The sequence below is a fragment of the Borostomias antarcticus genome (assembly GCF_949987555.1).
Source record: "Borostomias antarcticus genome assembly, chromosome: 19".
Lineage (NCBI taxonomy): Eukaryota > Metazoa > Chordata > Actinopteri > Stomiiformes > Stomiidae > Borostomias > Borostomias antarcticus.
Genome location: NC_140252.1, coordinates 15,753,956 through 15,771,596, shown reverse-complemented (window position 1 = coordinate 15,771,596; position 17,641 = coordinate 15,753,956). Strand labels below are relative to the sequence as shown.

Here is a 17,641-nt window from a genome sequence, read left to right as displayed (position 1 = left end):
GTCTCGCTGGCACTGCCGTTGGCAGCGTGCCATGTGGGCACCAGTGTTTGATAGCTGTGTAAACGTCTGTTTACCCTGAACAGAAGGCCTCATCACTGCAACTTAGAAAACACAAAACAAGCTGCGGCAGGAATCCAGCGTGTGTGTGTGTGTTTACATGCGCACTTATGGGGATTTTTTGTACTTTTTTTTTTTTTACCAAGCGGGTTTTATTCTAAGTGACTGTCTGGGGGTGCTTACCCACTAATTAGTGTGATGAAGTGGAACATATGATCAAAAGACATCTTCAAACGGAGCCATGGTTGGCCAGCCGCCAGTCATGGACAGTATCCTAGCACGGTCTGCCCGGCTGGAAACCGACATGGGTGTAGTGTAGGCCTACACCTTGCTGGAGGCCTGCTGATCATGCACACGTACGCAGGCACACACACTCTGATCTGTAGTCCGTGTCTGAGCGCAGGTCCTCTACTGCTATCAGCTCAGTCAATAGGGAAATTAAGTTCATTTGGACGGGATTTCCGATTTTGAAAGAAAACCAATTAATTCTCTGACTGGTCCAGTTGGCCACTAACATACCATACAAACACACACGGCTGGAAAGATTGAGGGGCGGTATGGCTATTAGGAAAGGGGATCTATAACTGCTGGTGTGTGGAGAGATTGCAGGATGAGGTGCTGGTAAGGATGGGGGCTAATCAGCTTAGAGCTCAACAAACGAGGAAGCCTGTCACTCCGTGGGCTGTGATTGGTCTGGCAGAGAGTAATCCATACACACATATTGGATATCTGCCTGCTAAGTGTTCTGTGGCTCACATACCAATTTACACCCCAATTTGTCCTAATGGCACTACTTGGACAAGCATATGAGATGGAGGAGTTGTAGAGATTTTAGGATGTGTGTGTGTGTGGAGGTGGATGTAACAGCGTCTGTTATTATCTCTAATGTGATAGAGAGCTGAAACTTCATCTCGCCAGACTACAATCAGAATGTTTGATTTGATCATCTGTAAAGTATGGCAGCAATTACATCTGTAACACATAAACACCCACACTAAGACCACTTCGGCTGATGGCATTACGCCCGGTCTATGAAACAGACTCTTCTAATACAATGCCCTTTAAAAAGCCTTCCTACATTTTGATTGTTTTAACGCATTTACATTTAAGAAGCTTCATATTTAAAATCCCTTATTGTCGGACGCTGGAGCAGAGACATTAGGCAGTCATTTGAGACTATAATGGCAATCTGAATGATTCATCACTATCAAATGACTCACAAATCCGTTCTTCCGTCAACGCCTGTACTGAACAAAGCTTTTAGGATCCGTTTAGTCCAACTGGCTGATAACTTTCGGCTACATCTTATTTTTCTTTTCTTTTTTACACCTCCACAGTGACAAAAGCTGACCATATATTTTCCATCAACTGATGGAATCCAAATCCAAATATGAAAAAAGAAATTGATAGGATAACTCTAAGCTAAGTAAATTTCCATTTGAAAATTGGTAAATTGGCGATTATTTTGCTATTTCTCCGGAAAAACCTAACTTATATGGGAGACTTTTATTTTGAAATTAGGGCTTTTATTTCAGTAACTTACTGATGGGACATCAGTTGTGATCATATTTGCTTCAGTTGTGGCCATCTTTGTTGCTGGAGGTCATCATGATTCTGAGAAATTTGCCGTCCTTATCCATCCATTTTCTGTTCTATTATGGCAATTTGGTATTGTAGTGCCATAGTGCAGCAGATTTCAAAGGAATATTTTTCATATATATTGACAAAGCCATATCACATACATATGTATTAACAGGTGAACATACATATGCATTAATTGCATATATATAATTTGATACAATTACAAAGCTCAATCTCCGGACTTCTTGAACTTTACCAGGTTGTACAAGTCCTGCTTTGAGTCATTCTTGGACATCAGCCTCCTGCTGGTCTCCTGATCCCTGATCGCTCCATCCCTCTTTTCCTGAGAGAAGTACTTGGCTGAAGCCTCTGTCACCATTTTAACAACCCTCTCAATGCTTTGTGTGTGGCAAGGCCAGTTGAGCACCTCAATGGGAGTGTTGATGAAGCCCTTCACCTGCGAAGTGCTTAGGGAGCAGGTGAGAGGTGGCTCTGATACTCCTTCTGACCAGCTGATCAGGTCACTAATGCTGATAGCCTCACTGTTGATGTCAGGTGTCTTTCTGATCCTGACAGAGGAGTCCCCCAGCTAGGTATCTCTGTCCCCCTCTCCCCTGATCCTGACAGAGGAGTCCCCCAGCTGGGTATCTCTGTCCCCCTCTCCCCTGATCCTGACACAGGAGTCCCCCAGCTGGGTATCTCTGTCCCCCTCTCCCCTGATCCTGACACAGGAGTCCCCCAGCTGGGTATCTCTGTCCCTCTCTCCCCTGATCCTGACAGAGGAGTCCCCCAGCTAGGTATCTCTGTCCCCCTCTCCCCTGATCCTGACAGAGGAGTCCCCCAGCTGGGTATCTCTGTCCCTCTCTCCCCTGATCCTGACAGAGGAGTCCCCCAGCTGGGTATCTCTGTCCCCCTCTCCCCTGATCCTGACAGAGGAGTCCCCCAGCTGGGTATCTCTGTCCCTCTCTCCCCTGATCCTGACAGAGGAGTCCCCCAGCTGGGTATCTCTGTCCCCCTCTCCCCTGATCCTGACAGAGGAGTCCCCCAGCTGGGTATCTCTGTCCCCCTCTCCCCTGATCGCCAGGATTCTCTCCACCCCATTGATCATCTCCACCCCATTGATCCGCTCCTTCTGGTCCTCAGAGCACATCAGTGTTTGGATGATGATTTCACAGTGGACATACCAAGCAGATCTTCTCACAGTCAGCATCACACGATCGAGCACCTCTTTCCTATGGTCACAACTGATGTACCATCAGTAAGTTACTGAAATAAAAGCCCTAATTTCAAAATAAAAGTTAGTTTTTGTTTTTTTCGGAAAATTGCCAATTTACCAATTTTCAAATGGAAATTTACCTAGCTTAGAGTTATCCTATCAAAAAAAAAAATCATAATGGATTCCCCACTAACAAACACAGGAAATAGACACTGCTTTTTTTGATAAAAAAAAAAAGTATGACCCACCCACCCAGACCCATCCTAACCTCCCCACTAGCTATCACAGGGCCCTCCTACATCCCTGATGGTATTTAATCAGGGTTTAAAACAGAACTGTCACTGTGGACATCAGGGGTCCCCAGAAGAGCCACTATTATCGGTCGGATTCTCACTCCTGACCTTTCAGAAGGAGCTGACGGAACAGTTCTGGGCTCCCTTCCATAGCTCGGAGATAAAACCACTAAAATGAATGAATATTTAATAAAGCTGCTGTGATGATGAAAACAGGATCGTCTTCCAGTGGAGCCTGTGAGGAGGAGAGAGGAGGAGGAGGAGGAGTAGGGTTTCAGCCCGCCATTCCCACTGACTGTATTTGGTGACCTTGACTCTCTGAGGAGATAAGGCTAAGGAGCCGCTAGATAGAACCAGTCGGAGTAATTAGCACATGAAATGACTGATCTGAAGTCTGTTTTTCTTCAGATAATATGTAATTAGGTTAGAGTGCTACCAGCAGGGTATGGCTATGGAAGGCTTGGGGCCATCGGTGATCAGCCATCTTAGGTAGGCAGAGGTGAACCGTGAACAGACCTACACGTCTCCATCTTTTCTGTTTGACTTTTAGAAGTGACCTTTGTTTTAGCAACCCGCCCTTAAGTGGCCATGCATCTCCCCTAAACTCTCTCTCTCTCTCTCTCTCTCTCTCTCTCTCACTCTCTCTCTCTCTCTCTCTCTCTCTCTCTCTCTCTCTCTCTCACTCTCTCTCTCTCTCTCTCTCTCTCTCTCTCTCTCTCTCTCTCATACCACCATCATACTGCCATATCTGTCAGCTCATTGCCTGCTAACTGCAGCACCACAAAATGTATTCTTATTATTGTGCATTCCTTATTAATCTGTAGTTTTTATTAATTTGTAGTTCTTGCAGGCTGTGCACTACTGTAATGTCTCAATTATTTTATTGTCTGGGTGGCTGCCAGTATTGATTTTCCTGTCTCTCGTCTTAACACAAGCCAAAGCGGAACAGTCTGTTTGCTTTGGATCGTTTCTTTCTCTCTCTCTCTCTCTCTCTCTCTCTCTCTCTCTCTCTCTCTCTCTCTCTGTGGGGGAATAGTTCCTTGTTGTCCACAGTGCTTGATGGTCCTCCAGATTCAGGGGGTCAGGGTTAGCATAGCACGTAGTCCGTCGGCGTCATCATCTCCTGTTACCAAACCACCACCCTGTTCTAACTGCCTCCATTACCAAAACACCACTCTTTTCTAACTGTCTCCATTACCAAAACACCACTCTTTTCTAACTGTCTCCATTACCAAAACACCACTCTTTTCTAACTGTCTCCATTACCAAAACACCACTCTGTTCTAATTGCCTCCATTACCAAACCCCCACTCTGTTCTAACTGCCTCCATTACAAAACCACCACTTTGTTGTCAGCCTCCATTACCAAACCACCACCCTGTTGTCAGCCTCCATTACCAAACCACCACCCTGTTGTCAGCCTCCATTACCAAACCACCACCCTGTTGTCAGCCTCCATTACCAAACCACCACGCTGTTGTCAGCCTCCATTACCAAACCACCACGCTGTTGTCAGCCTCCATTACCAAAACACCACCCTGTTGCGCTCACCAAACCCCTCTCCAGCCACGCAGCCATCTCAGTCAGATCAGCTGTCATACAACCCACCGCTCGCGAACCAGGCGAACCGTGTGGTAGCTCAGCACGCCCTCCTCCTCCCCGACGCCCCCGACAACTTCAACAGGAAACGGGAGGCGGCCCACGCGCGGCCCGCCTCCGCCACGCGGAACGAGAGCGTCTCGGCTACGGCTCGGAGAAGCTTTTAGGGGGTCCGTCAACGGTACGAGGAGAGCAAAACCTCTCATCCTCTCGCCTTATCAATTAACGCCCACGCAGGGAAGCGGTGTCAAGGCATGTAGCCGCTGCCGGGTAGAGATCACGCAGGCGTGTCTATTCGAAACCCACGGCGCCCGCTCCAGCTGTGATGGGCGGGGCCGGGCGGACAGGCGGGGGGGGCGATGGGGGATCCAGGCAGAAAGCAGATGTGTCTCGTTTGTCAGTTTCTGATATTACCCCGGTAAACGTCAGCAGGGACGAGGCGCGCTAACAGCAGGCTCCGCCTTCCAGACGCGTCCGCACGCCGCCGCCGCCGCCCGTCATCCGTTACCCGCTCTGCCAGGGAGACGTTAATGACCGCCGCCGCCTCGTATCCCTGTCTGTGTGTTGCTATTTCTTTCTTGCCTGGCAGCTGCTCCGACATAAATGAAAACCAGCTGAACCAAATTGCCCATCTGACACACGTGCACACACACACACACACACACACACACATTGTCTGGACGGATGGAGGAGATCAGAGGGGAGGTCACCCGCCGGGGGGGCTGTAGAGGAGGAAGAGGAAGACGGGAGAGAAGAGAGGAAGACCACGGGGTGCCGATAGGGTCAGACACTCAGAGATGAAGGGTGGAGGAGAGAAGGTGTGTGTGTGTGTGTGTGTGTGTGTGTGTGTGTGTGTGTGTGTGTGTGTGCGCGAGGAGGACTGTGGGTAGGGTCAGTGACTCAGAGATGAAGGGTGGAGAGGAGGAGGTGTGTATGTGTGTGCGTGCTCGCGCGTGTGGAGAGCAGCCGCTCGTCTGTCAGAAAGCGTGACAACGCAATCTCTCAGCCGCATGGACTCCATTACCCCGCCAGTGATAAACCTTTCCTAACGACTTGCCGCCACATCGCTAACCCCGCCCAGAAACATAAATCCTCGCGCCGCGCTCGCCTGCGCCTGATTGCTAATTGCTGTAATCTCGCATTACAGGAAGCCCTGTTAACAAATAGCATGAGTGGTGAGCAGACAGCTGGGGGATGAGGACGTAAAAATTCATCCATCCAGCAACTTTATCTGGATCCGGTCGCCGTGGTCTCCTCCGTCCTGACTGAAGGAACGCCACGCCACGTGACTTTCATATTTCCCAGACAGGGTGATAACGGGAGAGAGCATGGTAGTGCTGCAGCACCTTCATCATCATCATCATCATCACTATCTTCACCATCTTCACCATCATCAACATTACTATCTTCATCATCATCACTATCTTCATCATCATCATCATCATCCACATCATCATCATCATCACTATCTTCACCATCATCATCATCATCACCACCACCATCATCATCAACATCACTAACTTCATCATCATCACTATCTTCATCATCATCATCACTATCTTCACCATCATCATCATCATCATCACCACCAACATCATCATCATCGTCATCATCGTTGTCATCACCACCACCAGTCTACTTTATAGCCAATTCCAATTCTAGGTCTCAAACTACAGAAACCACAGTGAGTGAGTGAGTGAGTGAGTGAGTGAGTGAGTGAGTGAGTGAGTGAGTGAGTGAGTGAGTGTGTGTGTGTGTGTGTGTGTGTGTGTGTGCGAGAGACAGTGTGTGTGTGTGTGTGTGTGTGTGTGTGTGTGTGTGTGTGTGTGTGTGAGTTTGTACGCATGTGTGGTTTGTGTGTTTCTGATTTCAACCCCAGAGTCAGTGTAGCTAGGGAGGCAGATAAGTGTTACCGTGGAGACGGAGAAAGAGATATAAAGCAGGATTACTACCTGCCTGTATGTCACTCAGAGACAAAGACTCACACACACACTCACACACACACACACACACACACACACACACACACACTAGGGAATGCGATGTCAGCAGGGGCACAGCGAGAGCCGCCGTCTCTGAGAGATCACCTGGCAGCCATGTTTTGCCCGGCTCCCCCTCCAGACCTGCCCCCCCCTGCCCCCCCCCAACCACTCAACGACTGCCCCCCGCCTCTCCAGCCCCCCGACACACCCCTCCCACTCTGGGCTTCCTACCAGGGGAGAGCACAAAGCCACGGAGATTTAGGGGGGGCTGGGGGGGGGAGTGGCGGGCTGCTGTTTAAGGGGCAGCAACGGGAAAGCGCTTTTCGGGAGGGAGGGAGGGAGGGAGGGAGGGAGGGAGGGAGGGAGAGCCCCGGGACCCGGGACCGCTAAACAGCCTTCTCCTCCGCGGGTCCGGGAGGGTTTGGGTGAGGGATGCTGCTTCGCATTTAGAAGGGAATAGAGCTGATATACAGTGCCGTGTACACTGTATACACACACACACGCACACACACACACACACACACACACACACACACACACACACACACACACACACATACGCCAGCTCCCCAAGCTGGGAATTAAGTGTGTTGTTTTCATCTAGGAACATAACCCACATTGCATTTACAGAACTAATGGGAGTTTAGAGAGGAATTGAGCCTGCATCTAAGAATAGAGAGATGGGCCTCTCTCCTCTCTCCGTTTCTCCCTCCTCCTCTCTCTCTCTCTCTCTCCCTCCCTCCTCCCTCTTCTGCCACCTCTCCTCTCCTTCTCTCCCTCCCTCCCTCCCTCTTTTTTCTCTCTCTCTCTCTTCTCCCTCTAAGTGGGACATGATAGATAATATCATTACGGTTTCTCACCTCCTCTGACAACACAAGCTGCTGGGATCTAACTGCTATATCCAGCCAATATACTAGTCACATATATTGTAAAATTAAACCGGAACAACACACGCACACACACACACACACACACACACACACACACGCGCATGCACGCAGACACACGCACACACACACATTCATCAATCCTCTCTTGCTTCTTTGGATTCTTCCGTTTTGGGGAATATAATATTAAATAGTAGAATAGAATAGAACAGAAGCAAAGTTGTAGAAATGACAGTTGGGTTTGAAAGCCTACAGAGAGAAGCTGTGTGACTCAGGGATAGATATTACACTGCAATTAAAGACGGAGAGACAAAACAAAAAAATACTTTAACATCTGAGGACAGACAAATGCAGGCCTTTCTGGGTTTAGCTGGAGTGTTGGGCTGTGTGTGGGTTTAGCTGGAGTGTTGGGCTGTGTGTGGGTTTAGCTGGAGTGTTGGGCTGTGTGTGGGTTTAGCTGGAGTGTTGGGCTGTGTGTGGGTTTAGCTGGAGTTTTGGGCTGTGTGTGGGTTTAGCTGGAGTGTTGGGCTGTGTGTGGGTTTAGCTGGAGTGTTTTGGCTGTGTGTGGGTTTAGCTGGAGTGTTGGGCTGTGTGTGGGTTTAGCTGGAGTGTTGGGTTGTCTGTGGGTTTAGCTGGAGTGTTGGGCTGTGTGTGGGTTTAGCTGGAGTGTTGGGCTGTGTGTAGGTTTAGCTAGAGTGTTGGGCTGTGTGTGGATTTAGCTGGAGTGTTGGGCTGTGTGTGGGTTTAGCTGGAGTGTTTTGGCTGTGTGTGGGTTTAGCTGGAGTGTTGGGCTGTGTGTGGGTTTAGCTGGAGTGTTGGGCTGTGTGTGGGTTTAGCTGGAGTGTTGGGCTGTGTGTGGGTTTAGCTGGAGTGTTGGGCTGTGTGTGGGTTTAGCTGGAGTGTTGGGCTGTGTGTGGGTTTAGCTGGAGTGTTGGGCTGTGTGTGGGTTTAGCTGGAGTGTTTTGGCTGTGTGTGGGTTTAGCACGAGTGTTGGGCTGTGTGCGGGTTTAGCTGGAGTGTTGGGCTGTGTGCGGGTTTAGCTGGAGTGTTGGGCTGTGTGTGGGTTTAGCTGGAGTGTTGGGCTGTGCGTGGGTTTAGCTGGAGTGTTTTGGCTGTGTGTGGGTTTAGCTGGAGTGTTGGGCTGTGCGTGGGTTTAGCTGGAGTGTTGGGCTGTGTGTGGGTTTAGCTGGAGTGTTGGGCTGTGTGTGGATTTAGCTGGAGTGTTGGGTTGTGTGTGGGTTTAGCTGGAGTGTTGGGTTGTGTGCGGGTTTAGCTGGAGTGTTGGGCTGTGTGTGGGTTTAGCTGGAGTGTTGGGCTGTGCGTGGGTTTAGCTGGAGTGTTGGGCTGTGTGTGGGTTTAGCTGAAGTGCTGGACAATCTGTATCTGTTGAGTAATTGGTCATCTGTGGCGGAGCTGTGAGGATGCCACTGGCTTGGCTACTTCCAACTCCCTCAATTTGTCAGAACAAATACGTCTCCACTGGCAACCTCACAGAGAAACCAACGCCAGAGCTTCGCGAGGGAGACTAATCACAGACTCACGACCGACCGCATGACCATCTTGCGGCTCGATTATTCGACAGGTCTCATTCCCGAGGATGCAGCTGGCGTGTTATGCTAGAAGGCTGTCTGGCTGGTTGTCAGGCTTACTGGACACTATCCTGATACTTGCTACTTGAGTGGGTGTTTGCACATTCTAGACATTCTAGGCAGTCAACTGTTATACACCTGTGTGTTTTTTGTTACACTCTTGTATATTTCGATTTCTTGTATATTTTGTATCTGCAAATACAATATGTTAAATTACTGTACTTGGGTATTGATTTTACTTCCATACTGCTGGTGTTACGCTGTAATTTTCCCCCCAGGATCAATAAAGTACCATCTATACGGTATTGGCTGGCTGGATGGCTGGTCTGGTTCATATGATAATCATGAGTTATCCCACTCATCCTCGTCACGATGCGGAGAGAACATGGCTTCTCCGCCGGAGGTCACCGTCTTCCTGTGGGCCCGGCCTATCAGAGCTGTGCGGAGCCGCCGGAGAGGCCCTCTAATTGGCAGAGAGCGTGGGGGGGGGGGGGCTTAGAGAGCGTCTGCAGCTGGTTTGTTGTTGGAAGATGAGGAGAGACAGAGAGGGCAGGGGAGAAAACCTCGGGGGGGGGGGGGGGGGGGGGGGGGAGTGAGGAAGGAGGGGTTTGGGGACAGGAAGAAGGGGCTTGATGGATTGGCGGGAGAATGAAGGAAGAGACGTAGACCTTCTGAAGATGCATGCGTTCCAATTCCAATTTGTAGCCGCATCAGACTTGTGTGCAGTTCAATTGTTGTGTTTTTCTTCACTGCGGTCGAGTATGTGTGTGTTGTGTGTGTGTGTGTGTGTGTGTGGGTGGTGTGTGTGTGTTTGCGCGTGTATGTATGGCATCTGTCAGATGGTTGATTTCCAAGGTGAGTCGCACAGTCTTGTTAGAGAGAGAGAGTGGCACGAGGACCACTTCACCACCAACCAATAACAACAACAGCAATAACCACAACAACATCAACAACAGCAACACAATGCCCGGCAGCCGGGGACCAGCCACTAGTACTCTTCACATGCCTCTCTCAGCCTGTCGAGGATTTCAAACCCAGAGGAGGGTTTAGGATCGCCTTGTTACTCCATTCACAGAAAGATGTTTTATTCATAGATACCCTGTAGGGACGTCTTTCAGTCTTGACTATCGGTATAGTCAAGTCAAAAGTTCCCCAAAAATGTAATGAGAAAGCACAGAGTTATTCTTCTGCTGGACCCAGCCCAAAAATGAATATGTAAATCTCTATTAACCAATGATTTGACGGGCTGCCATAGAACAGGGCAGTCTTGCAGGTCAATAGCCGAACTGTACCACAGGACTTTGTTTATGGTCCTGACAAACGAAGGCTATAGGCCATGAGTGAAGAGTTGTGGGGGGGGGGGGGGGGGAGGGGCGGCCCCCCTTGCCTGACATGGCTGTGGGCTAAGGTGGGCAAAGATAAGGGTGATGTGAGAAATGCTCTCACAAGCCTCTCAGCCTCTCTCAATGTCTCCCAGCCTCTCTCAGCCTCTCCCCAGCCTCTCTCAGCCTCTCCCAGCCTCTCCCAGCCTCTCTCAGCCTCTCCCAGCCTCTCCCAGCCTCTCCTAGCCTCTCCCAGCCTCTCCCAGCCTCTCCTAGCCTCTCCCAGCCTCTCCTAGCCTCTCTCAGCCTCTCCCAGCCTCTCTCAGCACCTCCTCCGAAGACAGCGTTTCCGATGACGCCCGCGGAGCGACGCGCTCAGCCGGCCAATGACAGACGCCCGACGGGAGACGAGGAAAGAACAACGACATATCAGGAGAGCTGCGGATTCCGGAACGAGCGCGCGCCGGGTTTCCTTCAGCGCCGGTTGTTGCCAGTCATCGGGTCGCCGCTAATTCCGTAGAGAGCTCATTGAGAGTGTATCACGCTGGGGCTCGTACCCCGATGATCCAGTAATGATAGCGTTGCCCGGAGGCAGGCATCCCTCAGACTCGCTTAACGCCCTCCTGATGGCCGCTGTAATGGCATTAAGATGTAGGGCAAAACAGTGGGCAGTGGGCGATTCAGTCAATTCTATAACCTTATTAGCCGGAGTCTGAGTGTGAATCGAGAGAGAGGGAGGAGGAGAGAGAGGGAGGGAGAGAGAGATAGAGTGAGGGAGAGAGAGATAGAGTGAGGGAGAGAGAGATAGAGTGAGGGAGAGAGGGATGTGTGGGTTGAGAACCACAGAGAGAGAGACAGCGGAGAACCAGAGAGAGACAAGAGCCAGAGAGAGAGAGAGGGAGAGAGAGAGAGGGAGAGAGAGAGAGAGAGAGAGAGAGAGAGAGAGTGGAGAACTAGAGAGAGAGACGAGAGGGAGAGAGAGACAGTGGAGAACTAGAGAGAGATGAGAGCCAGAGAGAGGGAGAGAGAGAGAGAGAGAGACAGTGGAGAACTAGAAAGAGAGACGAGAGGGAGAGAGAGACAGTGGAGAGCTAGAGAGAGACGAGAGCCAGAGAGAGGGAGAGAGAGAGAGACAGTGGAGAACTAGAGAGAGACGAGAGCCAGAGAGGGGGAGAGAGAGAGACAGTGGAGAGCCACATGATGTCTCTTATCACAATCAACACGATATGCGCTGAAATGTGAACCGAGAGTGAGAAAGACAGGACTCCACCCAGCTGTACCCCTTCTCCCTGTCCCTCCCCAGGGATAACCAGATCTCTCCTCTCTCCTCCTTTTCTTCCTGTCCCTCCCCAGGGATAACCAGATCTCTTCTCTCTCCTCCTCCTCCTGTCCCTCCCCAGGGATAACCAGATCTCTTCTCTCTCCTCCCCCTCCTCCTGTCCCTCCCCAGGGATAACCAGACCTCATCTCTCTCCTCCTCCTCCTGTCCCTCCCCAGGGATAACCAGACCTCATCTCTCTCCTCCCCCTCCTCCTGTCCCTCCCCAGGGATAACCAGACCTCATCTCTCTCCTCCTCCCTCCTCCTGTCCCTCCCCAGGGATAACCAGACCTCTTCTCTCTCCTCCCCCTCCTCCTGTCCCTCCCCAGGGATAACCAGACCGCCTCCCTCCCCAGCGCAGGGATGATCAGACCTCATCTCTCCTCCTCCTCCGCTTGTCCTTGCCAACCTTGTCTTGGGTGCGGGGCCACCCCCCCTTATCGCCCCTATAGCCTCCATAATGAGAATCAGTGTTGTTTTAAACATGAAATGGAAGCCCGTCGTGGAGGGATCAATAAGAGCCATTACGGGCCCCTCTAACGACGGCGGGCCCCTCTCTCGCTCCGCGCCTCCTTGTCTCAGCCCATTTCTCCGTATCCGATATTGGAAGCGAGGAGGTTATGAATTATCCAATCCCAAGGGCACGCTGCGGAGCTGCCAATTACCTCACTGAAAAATGGCCTCGGCGTGGCGCGAGGAGGGGCGGGTCGGCGGGGGTAGGGGGGGGGGGGGCTCAGCTGGTGTCACACACTGACTGACACGCACATACACACACATTCGCCAAGTACGCGCACGTTCGCGCGGACGTGTGTGCACGCCGCGTGCGTCCGGCCTTGCGCACACACACACACACACGCGCACACACACACATAGACGTGCAGACGTGCAAACAGGTGTGAGTAATCTAATTCATGCTTGCAGCGCTGTCTATGTTTCCTGTTCTGTCGGTGAGTATGTGTGGGAGTGTTTGTATCAGTACTGTGAGTATTGCATGTACGTCTACATAGAGAGCGTCTCTCTCTACCCATATTAGAGAGTGTATCTCTCTCTACCCATATTAGAGAGTGTATCTCTCTCTCTGCCCATATTAGAGAGTGTATCTCTCTCTGCCCATATTAGAGAGTGTATATCTCTCTCTGCCCATATTAGAGTGTATCTCTCTCTCTGCCCATATTAGAGAGTGTATCTCTCTCCCTACCCATATTAGAGAGTGTATCTCTCTCTACCCATATTAGAGAGTGTATATCTCTCTACCCATATTAGAGAGTGTATCTCTCTCTACCCATATTAGAGAGTGTATCTCTCTCTACCCATATTAGAGAGTGTATATCTCTCTCTACCCATATTAGAGAGTGTATATCTCTCTCTACCCATATTAGAGAGTGTATCTCTCTCTCTGCCCATATTAGAGAGTGTATCTCTCTCTCTGCCCATATTAGAGTGTATCTCTCTCTCTGCCCATATTAGAGAGTGTATCTCTCTCTCTGCCCATATTAGAGAGTGTATCTCTCTCTCTGCCCATATTAGAGAGTGTATCTCTCTCTCTGCCCATATTAGAGAGTGTCTGGTCTGGTGTTAATCTCCCAGTCTGTGATGGGATTACTCCACCGGGGCCACAAAGCCAGGAGGACCGGTACCAGTGCTACTGCAGCCCGCCATCTTGCAGCCGCCTAAACGGCTGGTCGGAGCGCGCCGGCGGGCGGGACGCCACGGGTGAACGGAGAGAAATGGCACGGGACGTCAACACGGGGCGTTACCGCGGCCATGTCGGCGTCCGTGGCGTCCGGCGGGTTTTAGACTGTGGACTGGGCCCCGCCCCCAACCCCCTGCTGTCTCTGTTACCTATCCCGGTCCGCCCCCCTCCTCCAGGCGGAGACCCACAATCCCCTGGGACCGGGTGGCGTAATACCAAGGTGTGTGGGGGTGTCGTCTGCGTTCTGTGGTGTTATGGGTAATGTTGTGGGAAATGCTACTACGGTGTACATCAGCAGCAACTCTTTACAAACATAATCCACTCCTGTCTACAGGAGGTGTAGGTGAAATGGAATGGAAAGAGTCTGTCGTGTGTGTGTGTGTGTGTGTGTGTGTGTCTCCCAGGGTCTAGCACTGTTAGGGGATGATGAACTACTATAAGCAGGGATGATGCTCTCTTGGCAGGAAACCCCAAATAGACTGGCAGTAGACCAAAATAAAGAGAGAGAGAGAGAGAGAGAGAGAGAGAGGGAGGGTGAGAGAGAAAAAGAGAGAGTGGGTGAGAGAAAGAGAGAAAGAAAGGAAGAAAGAGAGATAGAGAGAGTGTGTGTGTGTGAGAGAGAGAGAGAGAGAGAGAGAGAGAGAGAGAGAGAGAGAGAGTAGAGAGAGACGAGTTTCCATCATGTGTTTATAGGGACACTTATTGACCATATGTTAGCATAAGTGTGTTTTGGAATGTTAGAGGAGACATTCAATTGTAGCCTACAGGACAGCTTTAATTCAGTAGTTGGAACCAGAGAGAGATTTAAACGATTTGCCATTTGAAATTTCCATACTGTTCTCACCAGGTACTGTGAAACCATGGATGCAAAGCTTTAACTTTCTAGGGACCTTAAAGTAGCAGCAGGAGAGTGTTTAGTGTTTATACTGAGTTTCTGTCTAGTCCATCAAGCTGTTAGCAGGGAGAAATAGGTTTTTAGGAGCGATCAACTCATTAATATACCATTGTGATGACATAAGACGACTAAGATCTTTTCACTTCTTTCACAGGTGTCGGTTCTTCAGATGCTGTTTAATTTCAGACAAATAACTTTCAGTGGCCTACTCAAGTTCCCTATAATTACAGGAAGTCCTAGATGAGCCTTGTCATTCGGACCACACTTCTGGCCCGACTCGGATATATATAGACACGTTAATAATGACAGAAAATTAGCTGAAATACGCCACGCTGTGGCTGCGTTGAGTATTGAAAAAAAGCTGGCGAAAGAGAAACTGATGGAGGGGTGAGAGATGGGGTGGGGGGGCTCGTGTGAAAGAGCAAAAGTAGCGATGCCTCCAGGAAGGCAATAGTTCCTTCCCTTTCTCTACTAGGTCCAGGCTAATTGGTCCACCGGGAGTCGTAGAAAGTCCTCGGTCGTCTGGGGCCGTAGTGTACACTTTCTCTGAGCAATTCTGCTTTAATTGGCATTCCTCCACCGGTGGAATACAAACTCTCCTTGGTCGAGTCCAAAATTTAAAAAAACATTTCGACCCATAAAACTATCAAGCTGTTCCCTCTCTGTCCTTCTGCATGGAGTCCACGCTCCTCCGAAAACCACTTATCTGATCCGAAAACTTGGAGTAGACTAGGATAAGGCTAAACTGTTTTCTTCGGCAAAGAGAGAAAGAGAGAGAGAGAGAGAGAGAGAGAGAGAGAGAGAGAGAGAGAGAGAGAGAGAGAGAGAGTGGCAGAGAGTCAGAATGAGAGGGGACTGTATGAGAGTCATTTGACAACCTGTTCAGTGAGCGGAGCGCATCTCAGCCGACCCTCTCTCTTCTCATTCCACTCACATACTTCAGTTGGCAAAGAGCACTCGCAGGCGCGCGGGGAGGACAGCCTCCTGTGTTTGTGAGAGCGGGACCCAGTTTGGAGACCTATGTTATTTTAAGCTCCTCACCAAAGGCAACAAACAAGTTGAATGTTTTCCGCGTCAGAATAAACCGAGAAGAAAACACCGTATCCTTCGTGGAAACGGAGAGCGCGGCACAGTCCCCTCTGCGTTTAGTAGGACTCGTGCGTTGTGGATACCGGGAGCAGTTTGTCAGAAATAACCCCATCAGCACAGTCGGATAAAAGTTCGGCTGGATTTTTTGGAGACCTCGTAAACTATTCGCTTTTAAGAGACAACATCTCCGATATTGGATATTAAGTCAGGATACCCAAGTTTCCCAACGACGTCCACGGCGTGACTGTCATACCTCGGAAGGTCTTCAAACGGAATTATTTGTCCAGGGCTGAGCCAGCAGGCTCGGAGCACCGGGTGTAGCCCGCCCGCAGGACGGCACCTCTGTAGACAGGTAAATGGAAGTCTTCAGACTAATTCCTCATGGTGAAATGTGTGTCAATCCTAACTCGACGTTTCCTTCCTGGTTTTCGCCATGCAGCGTGCCAACGCCGGCCACTGCACATGCCGTCTGTGACATGACATGCCATCAAAGAGCATAGTATACAGGAATTCTTGCTACTCTGTTGAAATGTATAAATATAGGCTATAGCCTACAATTTTAGGGTGCATCATAAATAGCGCACACGGCGCACGCATAATGAACCTTATAAACAAGGCAACATTGACACATTTCGAATAACTTTACTCTGCTATTAAACATTTCCAATTCTTAATTGGACGACATTAGTGTGTTTTTTTAACCGTTACCGGTTACAGGAACGAGCGGAAACCCAGTAGGCTATTGTGAAGAGGTTGTCGCGCTCGTGGGGTGAAGTCAGAGCTTTGGTGCTCTTCAGACATTTAGCACGAGGCACGAAGTGAACAGAGTTGGAATGTTTTATTAAAGATGGACGTGCCTCTGTTCAGTAATAATGCGGGGCATCAATTTGAGCATGATTATTTGGAAGCTCAATAGACTCTTACTTTGAATGACTCCTTAATTGCCACGCAGTTAATAGCCTATTAACAATATCACGGATCAGAATGTAGCCTAATTAACAGCAATGTGACTTGGAACCGCTGAGGACTGGAGAGAGAGAGAGAGAGAGAGAGAGAGAGAGAGAGAGAGAGAGAGAGAGAGAGAGAGAGAGAGAGAGAGAGAGAGGGATGGAGAGATAATTGTTGAATACATTTCCATGTGTCTGATCCCTCTAACCTGCACAGTGCCCAGTGTCCACCTGTCTATTTGCATTTTTCGAATATAAACCAAGCATAACAATTACTTAAGCAATCCTGTCAATTCCAAAAGTACTGCGACCGTCGTGTAATCTTTGGATAATCCAGACTGATCTTGAATTGACTGTCTGTGACCGTTTGGGAAATGGAACATACAAAATTGCTTTCGATCATAATTGAATTCTCTGCAGTGATGGAGTTGACACGATTTCCATGCCAAGCAGCTTATCGCCCCCCCCACACACACCTACACATGCACGCACACACGCACGCACGCACACACACACACACACACACACACACACACACACACACACACACACACACACACACACACACACACACACACACACACATTACCGTAGACAACTCGCAGAGTGCAGTTCCACGTTCCTCTGCTTGGTCTTGGGTTAGGGAGTGTGTGCGCTCTACCCCTGTCTGACGCCGCGTTCACCCCCCCTCTCTCTCTTCCTCCCTCTCTCTCCCTTTCCCTCTTTCTCTCCCCCTCTCTCTTTCTCTCTCTCTCTTTCCACCTCTCCCCCACTCTCTCCATCTCTCTCCTTCTCTCTGTATCCCTCTCTCTTTCTCTCTCCCTGTCTCTCCATCTCTCTCTCTCCATCTCTCTCTCTCTCTCTCTCTCTCTCTCCAGGTTATGACGGATCTGAGCTGAAGATGGAACTTTTCTGGATTTTGTTATTTTCTATCATCCACCCTTACGCACAGGGGCAAGGAGTCTACGGTAAGACGTTTACGCACACGCATATGTAGGTTATATGTGCCCGCACTGTGTGTGTGTGTGTGTGTGTGTGTGTGTGTGTGTGTGCGAGAGCACGTCATCCTAACCTGTAGGCTATAACGTTAGATGTTTAAACAGCCGTTAGACACCTGTGTTGATTGCCTTTCACACAGGTTTCAGGAATTGCTCAAGTTGTTGAGCATAGCC

General features: G+C 49.9%; 1 protein-coding gene across 1 annotated transcript in view; it reads left to right on the top strand.

Annotated features, from left to right (window-relative positions):
- Positions 1-17,370: 17,370 nt before the first annotated feature.
- Positions 17,371-17,641, top strand: part of mdga1 (MAM domain containing glycosylphosphatidylinositol anchor 1) — a gene marked incomplete at both ends in the record, with an annotated part of 122,936 nt that continues 122,665 nt past the window's right edge. The window contains 1 exon segment of the mRNA XM_084453362.1: positions 17,371-17,437. Within this exon segment, the coding sequence (XP_084309488.1) occupies positions 17,371-17,437 (67 nt within the window).